The 20,538-nt window shown below is 37.0% G+C and overlaps 1 protein-coding gene across 5 annotated transcripts in view; it reads right to left on the bottom strand.

The window, feature by feature from the left end:
* MAST2 (microtubule associated serine/threonine kinase 2) overlaps window positions 1–20,538 on the bottom strand; it is a 190,947-nt gene that overhangs the window by 130,514 nt on the left and 39,895 nt on the right. For 2 of the 5 annotated variants that reach the window (XM_082766148.1, XM_082766149.1), the window contains exon 1: window positions 12,289–12,349. The exons of the other annotated variants lie outside the window; for them this stretch is intronic. In XM_082766148.1, the coding sequence (XP_082622274.1) occupies window positions 12,289–12,327 (39 nt within the window). In that variant the 5' untranslated portion in view covers window positions 12,328–12,349. Of the gene's footprint in view, window positions 1–12,288; window positions 12,350–20,538 lie in introns of those variants that run through there. 5 annotated transcript variants of the gene reach the window in all.

The following is a 20,538-nucleotide window of genomic DNA, read 5'->3' as shown; positions in this document are numbered from 1 at the left end:
GCTGTTCCCTAACATGCAGTTTTTAAAAAATGAAATCTTTCATATTTGCTGATTTCAGTACAACAAGTTTTGGATGCTATTTCATAAGTACATGTTTTGAGACACCAAGTGCAATGGAGCTGATGGGTTAAATTTGGCCCTCAGAGTTTTACAGTAGGATCTGCCAAAGCAGTCAGCAAGGGGAGAACGTGAAGGTGCACAGCATTCACATTTAAGAAATTAAGATAAAAGTGAGAAAAATAAATAGTTAATAGCTGGAAACTGTTGGGGAGAATAAACTAATAGTCCACACTCCCTGTAATCCTCACACCCACCTGAAATGTAAAACCACTTATCTTCCTGCTTAACTCATGTCCAATCTCTTCCTTGCTCTTAGCTCCCTGCAATTCACTCTTCTGGCCTTCAAACATATCCTGGTTAAGATCCTAATCCCCTCCCAACTGAGACCCAACAACCAGAGGGGCTCTCTTTTCTAGTCAGTGCACTTCAGCCAAGCCATTCACTATGACTATGAGAAATAAAGCTCAATTACACACATTTTGGCAGAGAAAGAGATCGCTACATACACCTCAAGACAAAAGCTGGTATAACATTGGAAATACTTTCTTATAGGTTTGAGTCCCCCCAGATTTGCTGTGGAAGAGAAGGCCACGGGGCTTGGCTTGTTCTATTTCAGACCAACGTAGCCTAGAGTCATTGCCAGCATGTGCAAGCCACAGCTCACAGGACAACTGGAGCAGAAAGAACCTCATTCATGGACTATGCTAACCTACCTCAATGACATCTGATATCATTTCATTTTTTTGGCTGCCAATACAAGTGACATTTACTAGCCTACGCTGATATAAAACAAGTGATAAATGTCAAAGTCAATTAATACGTTCATATTTGATGAAAGTACTTTAAAAGTAATTAGATGAGGTTTAAGCTATGCCATACAATAGGCAGTAATTATATTCATTCTCATTCCAAACATGATTTTATCACACTAATATCCAAGAGCATTTTGGAAAGAGAAATCTTCGGCTACAAAAGCATCTGTTGTGCTAAAATGATCTGAATTAAAAGGAGCATTGCCATTAGCAAAATGAGTCCTTTATAGATTTGACCAAAGACAGGTAAAAACAAAATTGAACCACTTCCCATCCTGAGAATTCCTTGTCAGTATTCGCAGACAAAGTGCTGCTTGCTCCAAAGCCCCCATTTTAATGACACATCTCACCTCCAAAGAAAAGCAAGAAAAAAAAATGAAATCATTATTAAATAAAAGAAAAATATATTCCTTAGAAGGACAGCAAAGAATATTGCTATAAGTGGCATGCAAGAGGAAGAATTAAACTACTTATTCACTGTATTATAAAAAGCCTGAAGAAGAACACTCCACTCAAAGGCCCACAGCAGAAAACACATCAGGATATGTGGGAGAATGGACCTTATTATCTTCCAGACATAACTGTTCTACCACGTTTATTGGTAAGGACAGTGAGGTTGAATGTTAGACCATCGAATGTTAGAACCATCACGTACTAGAACACATCATCAAAATCTGAAACAACCTAATACTTTTTATTGGATATTATTCTTGATCGTTAAAGCAGAAAAGAGAAACTTCAAAGTTTAATCATATAGAAGCATTTATGTAAAATGTCATTTAATAGATATTTATGATATAGTACAATAATTGAATTCAAACTGAAATTAGCTTTCTAATATGAAATAAGTAAGACTAACAAATTCAAATGAATAGCTGCATAAACTTACCAGTCTTTTTTTAAGCTCTGAATCACAAAACTACAAGAAGTGATTTGTAGTAAATTTTCCAAATAGAGATTATGATTTCAAAGCTCATAAGCCAAGTTTAAGGAAGTCTGCACTGTGTTATTTACAGTATAAATGCAATGTTTTCAGAAAACATGAGTAAAGTGAAAATACATATTTCTAAAGCATGCCTGGTTCCATTAAACCTAATCAAATAAATCATTTCCCCACCACTTGAATTTCCTGCATTCTTGGTGCTTTTTATTTTTTGTATCAATTTTTTTTCAAATGTGCCACTAACAGACAGACAGAAGGTACACTATTCACCTGCTTGATAAGAAAAACCTCTAACAAGCTGAAACACGACCACTCATAGCTAGCAAGTTCTCAGTAGGTCGACCAAAGCCAACCCCATCCCTTTGATTCCTGAAGGAGTATGTAAACTTTAAACAGTTTACTTTTCCTCACAGTTTGTTTCCGTCAGGAAAAAAGCTGCTAAGGTGTATCCACAGGCTTGAAGATTCAGAGTTTATCCAGACAGCTGAACACCAGGTATGAGGAATACCTGAACTGCCCTAGATGTTAAGAGCACAGCAGTTGTACTTCCACAGTGCTCTAGCAGGTAGAAAGACTCTGCTCTTCGCATAGCTGCTGAGTAGAGAAACCCAGACACCTCCATCTCACAGTTGTGCCAGGCATGCGTGTGAAAAATATGTAGGAGACGCAACTCTTAAAAATAACCCCCATTTGAAGATTCAATATCATATATTTCAGGGACTAACAGAAGAATAGCACAGGGGCATTTTGCAGAGGCTTTTTGGTGTCTACCAATTACTTCATATTTTCTCAGTAATGGCTTCTAGATATAAACATCCTTCAGAAGCCTATTGTGTCTTGATCCCAGAAATGTCAAAATCCCACCAACTTCTAGAACTCCCATAAGTACTAATGGCTTCTGTAAAGCAGTTTAATTTAAAGTAAAATAGGAACAACTACTAAATCATACAGGAAATTCTGCCACATGTTTACAACTGACTGTAAATGTCTCTTGCTATTTAAGAGAGTGTTTTCTAGGTGCTATTAAGACACCACAACTGATAATATATTTTGTCATTTATTTGACCAGTAGCCAGAATTTACAAGTATTCAAAATGCAAAGATATTTCATATTTATTCCTTGAAAATAGGAGAAGACTACCTGCCCCCAATCAATACTGATAGCTTTTCAAAATTAGATTTTCACTTGGCATGTTTTAATTAGGTTTCCTTTTAAAACAACCACTATCTTTCAATGCATTAGAGAAACTGAAGAGGCAACTATAATCAGCAGAACTGACAGGAAAATAAAAAAGTGCTTCAACCAATTTCAATTCCTAGGCTGATGACATAAGCCTAGAAGCAAAATACATGCTGCCTCACTGCAGGACACATCTTCTCATTAAAGAGGTAAGTGGGTCTGTGTAAGCAGCAAAGACTGTTACAGATAAGCAGATTAAACACTAGTCTTGCAGCACAGTAGCAGCACGTTATATAGCTAGGTTGGAGAACGTTTTGTTTTGTATTGTGTTTTTGGTTTTGTTTTTAAGATTTGGAATTTATCATAAAGCAAGAACAAAATGAAGTGATATTAACCCAAGTGAGCACACTGAGCGGCTAATGGCTAGGGAAAGAAACAAAAGCAATGGCAATCCCTGCAACTACCAGCAGCAGCAAAAATTTCACGGCCTCCCAGCAACAAACAAGTCCATCAAGAAGACACTTTCACAACAATGAAATGTATGAAAAGATATCACCATTTATCTTTGGGAAGAACTCCTTAGTCCAACACCTACTTGTACTCAGATGCACACGCATAGAACCGTTCTTTCATACAGCCACCTGCTAACGAAACCTTTCTTCCTGAAGCTGTAGAATTAATTACTGGCATTTCACCTTTTCACACAAGTTGAAAATAAAAAGTTTAGTTCAGCTATACAAGCATTCATGAAGTCCTTACTGACAAACTGAAAGCACTCATTTAAGCATAACTATAGCAAATTATCGGAACAATTTAACAATACCCTGAAGACAGCAGCTAAATACTATCTTTTCTGCCTGAGCAAACCATTTAACCTTTTATCCTTGTCCATATCTCAAGGATTTTTTGTTCTGACAAGCTTTCACATTTTTCCCCTTGGTATATTTTCTATGTGTTCAGAGTGAACGCCAGAAGCTTATGCTTCTCAAGCTCAGTACCATTTCTTACTCCACTGCAAAGAAGACCACAAGCACCAGTCCTGAAAAATCAAACCAGTGTGCAAGCTCATGTGCCAGGCAGATAACCACCAAAATTGGTGATGTTTCTTACCTCTCCAACCATGCATCCTCAATTCTGCAATGAGATGCAGTACACTCACACATGTCATAACGATCCATTTTCCTATGGTCTAACATATGGCATCCACGCACAAGATTACAGCAGACCTGCATAACAGAACTTCACAATTCATTTCTGCAGAATGAGTTTAATCAAAACAAGTTGCTTTTGACTAACCAAGCTAATGAATTCCAGTAGACCATGAATATATTGTCAGCATTCGCCAATCCTCCTCCTCATGCAAGTCTCTTCAGACACTCCACCTGAGCAAAAGGCAGTGCATGCTGTCCAGCTAGTCTGGAAACACCCAGGTAGTGACCAGCCAACTGATGTGTAACAGCAAGTTCATCTGGTCTTACCTGCTGTGCCAACACTAACGTAGGTCTCTGTCCTTTTGTCAGCTGCTGATTTTCACAGAGGTTAAAGACATTAAACTACCTTTTGGACACTTTGTACAGTCCAAATTTTAATTAATCTAACATGCAGAAAATTTATTGGGAGGAGAGTAGGAACTACATCCAAGCAAAAAAGCTTGGTTCTTTTGGGAATCAGCCTAAAAATAAGATTTTTTAAAAACGTCTTTTTTAAAAAAAAAAAAAAAAAAGCACAGTATGGAATGTCCTGTATCCTAAAATAAGCGCATAATTTCGGTATCTACATAAATCATTTTTATTTATCTTCTTGCATTACCACCTCTTCTTCAGATGTCAATAAAACTCGTGACTGCCTACATCACTGCAGTTGGAAGCCCTTCAGCAGACATCTGACCTGAGGATTCAGTTATGTTCTCGGTAAATCTGTAAGCAGTATAAAATAAAATCTTATCAAAGCAAAGAACCTTAATTAAAAAAGGAATGTGATTATGTTTCATAGGACATTTGTTTATTCTTTCAGTCTTCAATCCTTCAAGTACCTAAAACTAGTTAACTACAGAAAACCACCCAGAAACGTTCCAGACTTCAAATGTAGAACTTTACATCTAAGTTTCTAATGTTATCTTTTAGAAGTAACTCACCTGACTCAAAGCAATATCCATGTTTTTTCTAGACATAATTTCAATATTTTTTCTTTTCAAACCTAAGCTCGAGCTTTCAAATCAGCACTGCCAGCTTTGCTTTGATACAAACATAACATTGTCATTCTTCTGTTGTCTTGTGTCAAGAACAAAGCAAAGCCATTATGCCACATATACAAAAAAGCACTACTGGTAAATACAAGAAGCCAGTATACAGACCAGTATTTGCACCAAATATGAGAATTTTTATCTAATTTATACTGTTACTCAAAGTTTCTAGAAGAATGCTGTCTAAAACAATCCCTTCAAAGATAACAAGGAGATGTGCTCAAACTTTTCTCTCTCAATTTATGAGGGTTTTTTTCTTTCTTTTAAACAGATCCTATGTATCCCAAAAGGATATAAATCTCCAGGATGGGGGTGAAACCAATCTCCTTCATAACCAAAACTTCTCTTTAGTTTCAATGTGAATTCCATTGTCTCCCACCAGAAGCACAAAGAAAATGATACAGTCCAGGCCAAACCCCAAAGCAACGTGAACAACATCGTGACCAGTCCAAATTTTGTGTGTGGAATTTAAATGTGAGGACCTAGGGGAGTGGAGGGAGTTTAAAGGAGGGTGCAGAATTACCAAAAGCGGTCAGATGGTTTGCACATCTCAGCATAGCACTAGAAAACATATAAATCAAGAAAAACACACTATGAGAACCAAAGGAGTAAAGATGAGAGCAATCTATGATTTCAGAAAGCTGCTCAAAGTCTAATTTCTTTTAAATGCTGTAAAAGCAAAGCCAGATTTCTCCTGCAAGTAGGTGCCAGTATTTCCCATGGCAACATACATTGTAGCAGGCAGTTCCAAAACCACAAATCCAATAGACTCAAAATATCTGAAAACGTTCATATGTGCATGTATGCATGGATCTCCACTGTAAATCTGAAGTAAAGCATTAAGCTTAATTCATGTATTAACTTTTCAGTTAAAACGTATTTTACAAGCTTTAAACAAACAAAAAAAAATGAATTTGAGTGCCATTTACAGTCTTCCCTCACTGTAAACAGATTCTTTTCCTTTACAGAAACAGTCTCCACTTTTAGATTTTTACAAAAATATTGTAAAAAGCAACATTCTTCTGTCCAAAGACATCCCAGAGAAGGTTTAAACCGTACCAAAAACTGAACGGTAAAATAAGCATTTTCTTGTTAAATATAATGAAGCCTAACACAGAATGAGATCGTGTAACCACCGATTCCCTTTCTCCATGAAACAAAACAAGTGCTCAGGCCTTAGAGTAAAATAAGCAAGCTCAAAATTAAGTCCACCAAATATTCTGAGATGGTATTCTCCATGTCCAATTTTTTTTTTCCCTCAGGAAGAAAACAAAATTTATCTTTAGAATGAGAAATATAATTCTGCTGTGTTTTTTGTTTGTTTGTTTACATTCACATAGATTATAGTCAAACATGCAGTGTGGTAGAAAACACTAACCAAGATAGATACATTCTAGTACTGTGATGCACTTTGTGTTTCACATCTCTACTGAAACCAGGACAAAAAGAATCCAATAAAGTAAATTAACAAGTTGAACTTAACCCAGATTTAAACAAAATACAAGTGGGGACTAGCAGTATGTAGGAAAACAGAAATGCAGAGAACTTTGTTGATGATAACATCCAACCACATCTAAATACCACAAATGCAGAAAATAATCTCCATGACAAGTATGTGAAATTTGGCGTATCACTCCCTCCATTACTTTCGTTATTTGTACTTCCTAGCAAGGATTTTTAGGATAGAAACTAATTTCTTGCACATATGATAAGAGTAAAAGCATATCTGCAGTAGCTACTGTAATGCAAAAAAAATGCCATTTTCTAGTACAAGATGATGTTGAAGATAAAAGCTCATTTTCACTGGGACTCCTGGGATACTACTATTCATCTGTGGAGAACTAACAGGGAAAAACAAATGATATACATATAGGAGGAACTGCAACAAACCCTGATAACCTCATAGCATCTGTAGTGTATCTACCCTACACATATCACAACATGCATCATGATGTATTTCACATCATGATATACACACCAAATAACAATAATTAAAAAACAACTCTGCCCAATACAGTAGAAGCAGCTCCACACCTGCATTACTGCTTGTCCCTAGGCAGTAAGTTTTGTCAATAGTCCAAGTTCATTAGTCAAAATGAAAGCCTACAAATTAAAAGAATATTTCATTATTAGAAGCGCTTTCTCATTCTTCTGTCAATACAATTGCACAACTATGTCAAACTGTGTGCATGTTATGTGTGTACATACATATAGACACATCTGCATACGTACACCAAGAAAATCCGATTTGCCCCTCCTAGATCTTCATTTCCACATTATTTCACTGTTACTAATTAGCAGTTAGCCTTCACTGTTTGAGGCCAAACAGGATGCTACAAAGCGAAGACATGAGGAAGGTGATATAGACAGGTAGCCAGGTCACACCCCAATATATTGATTTAGCCTACAGGAGCAATTCCTGTCTCTTTAGGTCATCTGCTTACACAAAATGTGGCTATTTACTGCATGGATCACAGCAGAAGAGGGTCTCCAGAGAAGGGACAAAGTACACAGCAGTGATCTCAAGTGTATTTCAGGTAATAGAGGTAACAAGAAGCATGAGGGAAAAGTATGTATGCCTTTGTCAGAACTGGATGAGCTAGTGACAGTGAATGGCTCATTTAACAGGGCAAAAAAAAGAACAGGATTTGAAAAGAATAAGCTGCCTGTGAGAGATGAGCACAAGGAAACTTGAAAGTCAAGCAACCCAGACCCTTGAACAGGTAACCACTCAAAATGAGAAAGGAACAGATCAACAGTATTTTCAAAACAGTGAGATGAAGCAAAGTGAAAGAAACTTCAGAAGTATTAGAGGAAAAAAAGAAAGAAAAAAAAGTAAGTCTAATTTAAAATTTCTGTTGATTTGAACAAAGAGCAGGGAGATAGGAAAAGCACCTGGTAATTCAGATTACAGGCTTATGAATAGTGCTCTCAGTAGCGCCAGAAAAAAAGGAAAATAAGAAATCAGTTTGCTTTTGTTAGCCAGCAGGAATAACACACACAAGAGGTATATTCATCATATTTATGCTGAGAACTCAGCTACAGGAAGCAGCGGGGAAGAAGACAAAAGAAAAGGAAGACAAACACCACCAAAAAAATAACAAAGAATTCCAGCAACTAAGATGTCAAATAAGCAGGAAGAGATGAAAACCAAAAGAAGAACAAAACCCCCAAAACATGGAAGCATCAGGGAAGCCAATTCAGTACAAGCCTATATCAACTCTGCTAAAAATAGTCAGAAGTTATCAAGGTAAGACAGAAGCACTGGTTAAGATAATTCTGGTGAAGATAATTCATTTGTTCATCTCAAGTCATCTTCAGAAGTTGATTTCTGTATGAAACAGTATCAGCAGGTTGAGGAAAGCATTCTTCTATATCAACTACATACAAAGGAAGCAGTATTTTTCTCAGTGCAAGTGGTTACGTACCAGAACAGGTGCCAAGAAAGGCTGCAAATTCTCCATCCCTAGAAATACTCAAAACCAGTCTGAACAAGACCTTGAGTAACCTGATCTCACTTTGGAATCAGCACTGCTTTGAGTGGGGGCTTGGATTAGAGGGCCCAATTTAGGCTGTGATGGTTATTTTAAAAGCCATTGACATCCAGTTTGAAATGGGAAAGCAATTTATTTTCTTCAGTGGCTTTCCAACACCAAAGTATCAGGACCCGGCCCCTCCAAAAGTAATCATCGTGTGTTGCCTTGGCAGTGCCAACATAAACCAACAGGTTTTTATTTTTTCCTAGGGACCATTAAACTAGAAATTTTCCATAAAATGGTCACTTGTCTGAGTCACAATTTCTTCTGAAAAACATCCACTTCAAGACACAGGGGAAAAACAACAAAACCATTACCATCTTTTTGGAGTTGCACATCTGCCTTACTCCTTCCTGATGTCCTTTTCCTAGTTCCCCAAGCATTTTTGATGTCCCCATCAATAATACCTACATAAATGCACATATATTTTATACAAAGCTACCAAACTACAAGGACACACTACACCACATATGGATGGAAAACACTGAGGACTACTAAAATTATCAAATTCTACCACACTACACATGTTAAACGAGGGAAATGCATTCCCAGTCTCAGCACGTCCTTGCTGCCACTGGTAGACATTTGGACTTTTCCAGCTTCGCATCCTTTTTCAGTAATCCCCTGAAGCATCATCATGAAATTCACAAAGGAAGAGCCCTGTCTCTCCAGCTGTCACACCGCCATCTACGTTATCAAGAAGGAAGGATACACTATTTATGTTCGAGGATGCTTCACCTGGAATTCATGATCAGAATTATTTTAAAATCCACTAATGCAATGACTTATTTTTTATTTCCCCTCTCTCTCCCTCCCCTCTTTTTTTTTTTTTTTTTTGTTAGTGACATAGTGAAGAATTCTTTTGATCACTAACTGTCTTTAGAAGCTTCTCTGCAAAGCTTTTAGGATTATTTTGGAGACTAATTAACACAATCATCAGCATTGTATGAAATCCTTTGCATTGCACTTGCTCCTCATTATTATTATTATGAAGATGACTGTTTTTGCCAATAAGGTGCTAGCGTGCTAAACCTGTCTAGCACAAGTGAATGTTGAATTAACTTCTGCAGTCTCCTCCTTCGCTTTAAGAAGACATTAACCTCAACTTACATTTGAAAGGCTGATAACAGGAGAAGCTAAACATCACCTGTAGCACTAGGCACTCCAGAGAAGTCAAGGGGATCTGAAGTCTAACGTAGTGGTAATCTCCTCTTCCCAGTACCTGCCATATTCACCTCCACCTGAACAGGACACTAACACAATAATCACTCTTCAAGAGCAATAGAAATAAGGCTTTGGGTGAGTCAGATATTAGAAAAGTTGGGGGCCTTTATCTGATTTGTGAGTGGGGCAGAGAAAAAGGACAAGTGGCATGTTAACTCAAATTCTTCATTAGACTTGCAAAATCCATTCAACGCTTACTGCTTATCACAAAAATCCTTATACTGGGACAGTCCACAGGTAGCAACTACATCCAGAAGCATAACAAACTGGCCTAGAAGATGAAAGGAACTACAAAAAGAAAAGTGGTGTTCTCTAAGAGCTTTACAAATATATATATATATATATATATATATATATATATATACACACACATATAAAATAAATACAATAAATAAATCAAATCTAATACAAAACTCTAATCAATACTTTAACTAAATAACGTCATACTCTACCTTCATGAAACAGCATGACCTATACGAGTTTTTTTTCTTTGTTTGTTTTTTGTTGTTTTGGGGTTTGTTTGTTTGTTTCTTTTAAAGTTGCTCTCCACATTTCAAAGTTCCAGTTGTGCTCCAACTACCCTTCCTTAAAAAACATTGGACAAACTCGCTTACTCAACTTTAATGTTTTTCTCTCCATGTTACAAAAATGAAAGATTTGAGTAAAACCATTACTGTTGCAATTAACACTATTCTACAATTAAATTTCTATCTACATTGTCGAAATATCCTCTTATATAAATATTTCTTCCCAATTCTGTGATATCATATAGTGAAGTACAAAAGCGAAGTGGAAACATAATAGACTGTCTTTCATATTTCCTGAATGGATCCCATTTCTTAGAGAGCATTTATTATTTTGGAAGTTATGAAATGTTTATTTTCAATAGGAAAAATACCCCCAAAACATGCCCCCACAGGCCACACAATTGCAACATCTCAGTCATTCTAGGCTCAGAAAAGCTCTAAAGACTCAGCATATAGCATAACTTGAATAAATTTGGTTACCTGTGGTCAGAAATAATTTTCTTAGTTACTAAGTTCCAACTAGTTAACGTATCATCACGGAAGACAAGTACCTTAATCCTATATACTTTAGTTAATGAAAAATTAAATATACCTAATTTTATGAGGAGCAAACAAACGAGCATATCATACCAGCACCACGTTAGATACACACTATGTCAAACTTAATTTCAGAAATATTAGTAATCTGGCACAGAGAAAAATCAAAACATACAATTACTAAAGAGGTGAGACAAAGCACGTTCAGATAATGCAACGGTAATACCCTAATTACCCTAAAGCGTCAGTAAGGTATGAACGGTAGTATGTTAAAATGGAAAATTTATTTTCCTCAAAGGAAGTTAAATTAACCATGCCTGTCATCTGGTTTGTTTACTGTTTAATGGGCAAGGTTCATGGTTTATAAACAATTATTTATGCTAGCAAATATGTAATAGGCTATATCACATTACAACGTAAAAAAAAGGAATATGATGCTTTCAAGCAAAAAACTATTCAATTTCCAGATAGCACAAGATTTGAGAGCTCTCTCACTTCCAGCTGTTTTACTCAGCAAGAATCAGCTCAGTCGTCACACACCATTGACACTAACACAGATTACCATACTTGTCATACCACTGCAATTTAATAAAACTTCCACAGCACCACTACAAAATAAAACTTCTCTAGTATGTTACACAAAGCTTAGAAAGAAAATGCAGGAGTATCTGTTTCAACTTACCTACAATTGTTGAAAAAATATTTATTTATATTATTTGCATTGTAGAATTTAATTTCTGTTGCATTGCATCTGCTTTTGGATTATTGTGCATTTGAAGTAATAAAAAAGATCTAAAATAAAATACTCTGTTTTCACATCTTCTGTTTTCACATTTATTTTTTAAATAATGCTCAACTAAGATGGCAACTCTAAGGCAAGTCAGAAAAGTCACTTAAAAGATTTTACAAATATCTGTAAAACTGAAGTTTCAAAAATAAGGTAAGCTTTATAGTTTGGACATCACTTCTTTCCATAAGAATATTTTTTAAAGGCTTTCACAAGCCTATTGGATTTAAAGCAGAAACTAACAAGATGCATTTTATTACTTTATACAAAATTCTACTTCTAATTAATAAAATATATATTAGCTGAAAACAAGAAAACTCAAATTCTAGCATCACTGTTACGTACTCAGTCAACTTGAGTTTATTTGAAAGACTGTCATTTTTAAGAGACTGTCGACATTGCGAGCAGTTGGAAAAAAAAAAGATTGAAGTTACACTTACCTGCAGCCCTCTTCTTCGAAGAATACTTGAATCATCCATATCTTGACTCTGCTGATCACAAATTCCTGCTAAAGCTCACTTGCTTCTGGCTAGCTTTGCTCTCTAACTGTTAAAGAAGTCCATTATTTTCAAACTTTTTCTCCCCCCTTCACCCCTCCTCCATCCACTCTAAAAATAGGACATGGTCTTTCACTTGCCTGTCATGAAGAACTGCAGCCAGGGTTTCTGACTATTTGTACGTAATTTTGCCTGCCTCTTTTGTGACAGATTTAGCAGGTCACATTGGAAAAAATCTGGTCGACTTTCCTAAATCTTTTCAAGGTTGGATGTCTCATTCCCCTCATACACACAACTGTCTAGAAATATAATAATCCACGCCTCCACATAAGACCAAAGAGGGGAATTTAATTCAGATCCCCACACACACACTTATTTTTGCTTTATTTCCATTTACTTGAGCTACATAAGGGATCAGCAAACTACAACAGCTGCCTTCATTTACTGTTCATAATAAGCTCACAAAATCCAGGTCACATTTCCCTTAAAAAACACATGCTCACACTTAACTAAAAATCAATTCTGTAGACAGACAGGGAACGGTACTATTTAAAATTAGAAAAAAAACTCACTATGAAACAACAGAAATTTTATTTCTCCAAATTCTGAAAAATTCCTTTACTTCTCTGTATGACAAAGCAAATGTCAGACTCTTCAGATACTGTCGCACATTCTTTTGTTTCTGCTATCTCTGAGGTATGCTGGTCTCCTCATATGCAGCAGACACGGCACATTCTTTAGTTCATTGCTGAGATCTTGCGACTCTTATGTGCTGAAGGGTCTGGAACACATGTTGCAAGTTCTGAACATATAAGAAATCATTCATCTATTCATCACTGACAGAGCTAGAGCTGTCTTTAGCAGCCCTTCCCTCTTCGTCATCCATGGCAAAAAGGAAAAAAAAAAAAAGCACAGTTCAGCTGAGGCTTTTGCAGTCTGTCCTGCAGTTTCTGTTTGCCAGCTACCACCTTCGCACAGACAACTCCAGCAAGGTCAAAGGAGGCTTTCCCCCTTTATGTATATTATTTCAGTCACATTTTAAATATGAGCTGTTAGCCTGTGTTGAAAAACAAATGATGATAACACTTCTAGCTATACGAAACACCATTTCAATAAAAATCTAGTTACATTCATCACAGCATTATTTCAATTACTAAGCATCTCACAGAATCTTTGTTCTATGCACGTCCTTTCTATGTTAGAAAGGAAAAAAAGAAATATTGCAAATATAACCAACAACCTACAGCAGCAACAGCCTACAATTTCTTAGCAGAGAGCTAAAGCAACAGATTTCATCTCCTGATAAAAGCTTAGGAAGAACCTATTTATAATTTCTGAATATAAATACTGTACCTAAAAAGAACCTAAGTTCAGCCTCTAAAGGATTTCACTAGATACATAAAAGAAATCAAACTTCATGAAGAGCTGTGTTTATGAGGGGATTTCAGCCAGACATCCTGAGGTGTGCAAATGCAACAAGGAGAGCCCAGACCATCGGCTGCCTACCACAGCTTGATGAAATGTTCCTGTTCCCACAGTTATGACAGCTGCAAGCCAAAAAAGTCTCCATAAAAGCACACAGGTTGACGGTGCTTAGAGGAATAGATATTTACATGGAAATCTTTAGCTGATCTTCACGCTAAGTGACCGAGTCACATGAGCTAAACACATCATTGTAAAGTCAGCTGAAAGCAGATACAACTCAATCCCATTCACCAGGTTTTTTCTGATCCTCTGCAGAGCCAGTGTGGTCTTTTATTGTGAGCAGCTAATAAATCCTCATCTTGCCGATACCTCCTTCCATCTGCCGTTTTAAACAACTGAATGCTGAATTAGGTCTGCAGAGTCTTTGTGAGCTCCCCAACAGGGCAGGCAGCCACACAGCGGCTGAGCAGGCAGCTCATTTGCATGGAGTATACTGTACCATATAAAAAGCAGCGCGCTACCGAAAACAACTCAATGAGCCACTTGATTTTAAAGGCGCAGGATCTTCTTTGGCGAATCGAAGGGGGAAACATCAAGCTGCACACAAAACTCCGCGTGCCAACTTGGGAAGATGGCACCGGGAAGAAGAGCAGCATAAAAACACGGGTAAAGTTCTGGTTAAAAGCAGACTGAACCGTAAGATGATCATATTTCTCCACTGCAGTATTTTTGATGGATTTCGGCATTACTTCCTGCTCTTTGCCACCAAATAAGCTTCTTCGGAAAAGGAATCCTAACACTGTGACTTCACTTACCAGAAAATAGCATCAAACAAATTCTATTTTTACTAGAAATCCCATAGAAATGAAACATTTTGGCATGCGTACCTGTATTATATGCATTTTGCCATTTATATTTAGTCTATAATACATTTTAGGAATATTTATATTAAACCACGCACTAGCTGCATCATTGATTTTACCTCTTCTAAGGCCACCAGCATTAAATAACATATATTGTGAGAGGAATCAAGTAATCTTAAGAATTATGCGATACCTTTCACATGCTATTTTCCTCCTATATCAATCGCTACATGAAACGATGTAAGCCTGATAACACAATAGTATACAGTTCCAATTATTACTATAATTGAAAACATTTCCATTAGCACATATAAATCTAACCCTTCATGGATTATTTACCTTAATATTCAGGCATTGGCAATTCTCAAAATGTCTTCACAAGTGACTTATAATTGATTGAGGCTGGCACAAGTCTCAGAATACCACGAGAATCATCTGTTCCCTTCCAAATTTCAAGCTTTCTTGGGGAGAATGCTTTGAAATTGGCTGCCTGCCACACTTACCGGTTTCTGGGGTTGAGAAGCCAATCAGAGCTACTGCAAAAAAACAGGCATGGTTTTTCCTCCAGCTTCCCTCTTTCCTTCCCTTCTTCTGAGCAAACAATCCTTATTGAAATGGCAGATCAAAAACCGTCACCAAAAAAATCCCAAATGTGATGACTACCGTTTTCTTCCCTCCTATTTAACTGTTAACGGTCATCTACTCTCCTTTCTTATTCCTTCAACAAAATCAAAAGCAATCACGAAAATGGGTGGGAGAGTACTCAGTATCAAACCAAATCAAGTGAAGGACAAGTGGAATTTAAAAGCAATTCACTGACACTGATTTTTTTTCCTCATGAAACATTACCTTTAGAAATTTATCTGACATTTTGTCAGGAGACTATTCCATCCTTTAGCACTCATTTGAGCACCTTAGGAGATCTGCTGGGTAAGTTTCCAACCAAAGATGAGAATGTATTCATATAAAAGATTTCACTATGAGATATAGTACTGAAGTATATTAAATAAACTGAAGTACATAAAATAGAATTTTATCATTTATATAAGTCATAAAACAGATTTTCCAACCGTTCTCAGATGCAGGCTGTTTATCAGAAGAAAAATTCAAGATAAGAAGTCGTGTAATCTTTGAATCCTTTAAGAATCACAGTATCTACCTTAGCATTCAACCTTGCTAAGGAAAAATGGAATTAGAAAGGGAGATGAAAAGAGGGAGACTGACGTTACCGGTGAACAAACTGATAAGCTCCTAACTCAGTTCTTCCTTCTTCCATCAAACGAAAAGAAACCTGGGGTAGACTTTTTCTCCTCAGCAAGGAGAGAAGAAGAAAAGGGGCAGTATGATAGTGGATCATCTGAACATAATCTAACCAATTCCACAGCACAGCCTTCCTAGCCTCCCGCTAAAATCCAAACTAAGGCACAGCTTTAAAAAAAAAAAAAAAAAAAAAAAAAAAAAAAAAAGTACAAAGTCCGTGTAGGATGATTTACATTCTTTGAGACACTGTATAAAACAGACGTACACTTGCATTCCCCTGTTGTCCTTCAGGAAGGAAAGGCATAGTTGTGCCAAAGGCTTAATTCTCATCATTCTGTATCTTTTCAACTAATTAAGAAAAAAAGTGCTTAAAAAGAAAACAAAACTTACACATATACTTTCTACCACAGTCTGAAATAGCTGTCACGTGTCTTTCTGTATACACAGAAAGTTTTCTCCAGTGACCTTTTACATAGAGCCCCAAATAAAGTATTTGGCTGCAGCACTCTGAGAAGCTATTCAATCTTGACTTGAAGGCATCAAAAAATGGAAAGAGTCAGGAACTTCCAGTAAATGTGTTCCTGCAATGGTTAGCTTGATGAGTAGGGAAGGACAGCTTATAAGCTTTCCAATTCCAGAATGAATTACATGGGGCTATCAGCAATTTCCAAACAAACAAAAGGAAGTACGGCTCTGCACAACAGTCACATTGTGATATTTGTTACCGTAAAAGGCTAAAAAAGCTTCACATGAACATGGCTAAAAGTTTTGGACAAATTCACTAAAGATTCATGAAGAAATACAAAGAATTCTCAAAAATGAAAAACATACTGAAGACAACTCCAAACCACAAATAGCTGCAAATATTCAGGAAAAAGATTCTGCCTTAGGCACCTGCAATGAGCTGCCATCAGAGTGAAGCTAACCCAGTGTAATCATTCTACCTCCTTATTCATGTAGAAAGCAAAAGTAGTCCTTGGTGAAGACTGCATCCTAAAAGATGAACTCTACAAAGTAACTAGGGGTAACAGAGAATTGAAGATTGAAAAATAGTTCTAAAAAGCATGTGATAGCTATGACAGTTCATGTAAGCCTTGAACAGACCAAGAGAACCGACATGTCATAAATGAGCGGTATGAGTATCGTGGTACCGTCTCTGTACACAACACTGATGAGACCATTACAGAAAATCATGTCAGGTCCTACATTTCAAGATGAGCATTGATAAAATGGAAAGATCTAAAACAGATGTTTTCAGGGCAGAAAACCAGATCAGAGTTGGACTTCGGGAACATTCCTTATCAGGAACTTTACAGGAAAGTCAACAAGTATGACAAGACGTTCAAAAACATTACGAGGATGTGGAATTTTACTCCATACAGGCTAGGCAGCATTCAACCCTACCCGACATTGAAAAAAGATGAAACATCTCGTTGGACCAACCACTTTCTACTCACGTTCCAAAAGGAAAATCAAATCTATGAAGGATCCTGCATTTACATTTCAGTCAGAACCTTCACTTCACTTTACATAATATGGAGTATACTCCAAGAACCTTTCATTTCTGTTGGTAATAAGAAATCTTTTCTCAACCATGCTGATTCAGACCTCATCCCACTGACTGCTACCAAACTCTATTACACTTCTGTCTTGTAGAAGAAGAATCTGAAAGGTTAGAACGGTTCCAGTAACTATGTCTGAAGATGACGAGAGTTTTCCGTGTTAACTTCAGCATAATCAAAGCAACAGTTCTTTCAGTTGTTCTGTAAGCCAGTGGTATTTGGGTAGTGTCAGTAAAAGATGACCAAAGGCATACCGATTTCACTGTTAGGAAAGCAGTGACCACAGAAGCTATAAAGTAGTTGCTATGTACAATGTATCTTGCAAGAAAACAATTGAGAAATTGTGAACAAGCTATTATCCTATTACTCACATTTTCTAATCACCAAACAAACTGCAAAGAAGGGAGATAATCAAGAAAGGAGCCTGCATCTCCTATATTGGAGTGTGCATATTCAGATGCACAATGAAGCATCTGTACAGAATCACACAGTTCATCTCTTAGCTGTGTTGTTAGTTTGTTGTATTATCTGTGCTGAACATAAAGTACCTTCTATGTATCCTAAACTGTAATTGAAAGTGGAGGCAAATTTCAGGAATCACTCAATAGTCACTCAAAAAGTTTCATCCAGTTTATTCAAAATGAAGTAAAACATGAAGAGCAATTCATTTTGCTATGACTTTGTGGTTCTTTCAGGTCACTGCATCCTGCCACCTTCTGCAGTCTGTTCCATCGTATCAGAATGGAGAACTCCCCCTACCATAAAAGCAAAACCACTAAAGGCTATCTTGGCAATCAAATCATTACACTGTGGATCAAAGCTTTGTGTACTCTCCAGGGTAGTTTAAGTGAATTCAATAGCTGCACACCTTACACTCATAACGCTAGAGGTCTAAGTCCATCGACGCTGACAGCTCATACAACATATAACGAAGCTGCTTGTGATATTTAGTATTTGCTACAGAAACACCAGAAATTCTCTCAACACAATTTGGACCCTGCTCATGGCGAGATGTGGTGTGAAGAAAGTTCACGCTACGCAACAGGATGATCCAATGATGAAGATCAATTTATGGATCATTTTCCACACAACAAGAGCGCTCATGTTCAAATTCAGGCTACAACATCCACAGCTTTTCAGTTATCATCAACATGATGTAATGCTTTTATTGCATGTTTTATTATCAAGGAACTTTGAAAAGAACAATACCTTAATCCAGCATACTGAGATTCAAAATTCACACTTTCCATGAGTCAAAACTCATTATTTTTCTTACTCTATTTAGTAAAAAATAAAAGCAACAGGACAGCAGTTTGTGGCAATCTTTAAAGATACAACACTTCCTTACATAACACATCATCTGCTGATCACTTTCCGGAAGATTATTAGATGACAATTTCAATGAAATGTTTTTCTTAAATCTTTGGTAACATTTGTCTGTGTAACCAAATGAGCCAAATGTTTCACTGTCAATCTGAAGCTGAAGTATTTGGGGATTTTTATTTATTTATTTTGATCAAGCAATGTTTATCCAGAGATTTATAAGCGTGTCCCTTTGAGACAAACTGACAGACTACGGAAACAAGGAAGGTTGATGAGGTAACTTCTTTTAAAAACACACACACACACACACAGAGCTTGGCAGTCAACCTAAGAAAACTTGCCTGACAGCTTGTCTGAATTTCTTCTGGATTTCCTGCCTATTTACAGCATTCAATCTGAGAAACTAAGACCTTCAGAGCAAAGCTGTGCATTGACAATGAATTGTAATACGAACTCGTTCTGAACCACAAATGCTGCTTACGAGGCTTGGTCCTAGGGAGAAGAAACGCAAAGAAAATGCCTAAAATCCTCCAGTTTTCCACAATACTCGAGCTTTCACAGTGAATTTTCTGTTTCCAGTTTGTTAGGTTTAGATTCCTGTGCAGAACTGCCCCATCCCCCACACCCCATCCACTACAGAAGGCGGCTCACCCACCCCTCTGCCATACAAATGTAAATTTGCTGTCGACAAGGGTGGAGGAAAGGGTTCATTCAACTACAGCCCAACTGTTTTCATACTGTACCATAGAAGGTATATTCAGATGAGACACCAGTTTCCAGGCAGAAACAAGTTCCTTGGCTCAAGCCACCTAGAAAGCTAACATCTTTGGAAAGGAATCTTCAATTAAACTTTAATATTTACATAAGTTGTTGTATTCACTATGTAAACGTTCTTGTTCTGAAGTTAAAACTGGCATCAGGACAGAATGGAAACTAGCTTCTCTGATGTTACATTTCAAATACAATTCCATTTTTAAAGGAAACACTTGTTCTGATAGGTGGAGAACTTATTGCTGCAAATCTGACGGAGCAACTTCTGTTTAGATGACATTGCCAAAATCAGGATTCTGTTCCTTGATTCTGGGATAGTTCTCATGCTTTAGAGACATTTGGACGTGAAAATTAGTAATGAATACCTTTAATTGGAACATGAACAAAGCCAAAGCTCAAGGACCTAATACCAACTTGTGTCCCATCTCCCTAATGAAAGATACTCATATTTACCGAAAAGGTGATAGAAACAACAAAATCTGTAGTTTCAAGAATCCCACAGAAAAGAACACTTTAAAGCCATTTAGCCTATGACCTATTTAGCCGCAGAAACTGGTTCTACAGAACCAAAACCTTGGGATGGATCTCATATCTCACGTAGGCACACCCTGAGAAAACTTTACTATGCAGAAGGCCTCCGCAACTGTCCTCTTCAGTTCTTCCACATTCCTGGCTAATAGCACTTTTTCTGCAGCCCCCCACAGCAGCAGCAGTTCTCACATACTTACTTGCCCTTTCTGCAAACTCTTCCCAAACTTCTGCTTCTGATCCATCATTAAAGCCACATTTGACTTTCAAGAGCAAGCCAGACAAGTTTTGCATTGAAATGGTGCTTCCTTTGCAGAGTTGAAGAGTTATAAGGACAAGAAATCACAGAGGTATAGGACTATACCAAGCTGTATTTCAGTTAAATTTGTCGTTGTGGACACTTCAGAACAAAAATGATGCTTGACAAAATAGCCCCTTCTCTTATATTACACTAACTTAAC

This window comes from Aythya marila, assembly GCF_965140915.1.
Source record: "Aythya marila genome assembly, chromosome: 8".
Classification (NCBI taxonomy): Eukaryota; Metazoa; Chordata; class Aves; order Anseriformes; family Anatidae; genus Aythya; species Aythya marila.
Note: the sequence above shows the minus strand (reverse complement) of the source record. Positions and strands in the feature narration are given on the sequence as shown.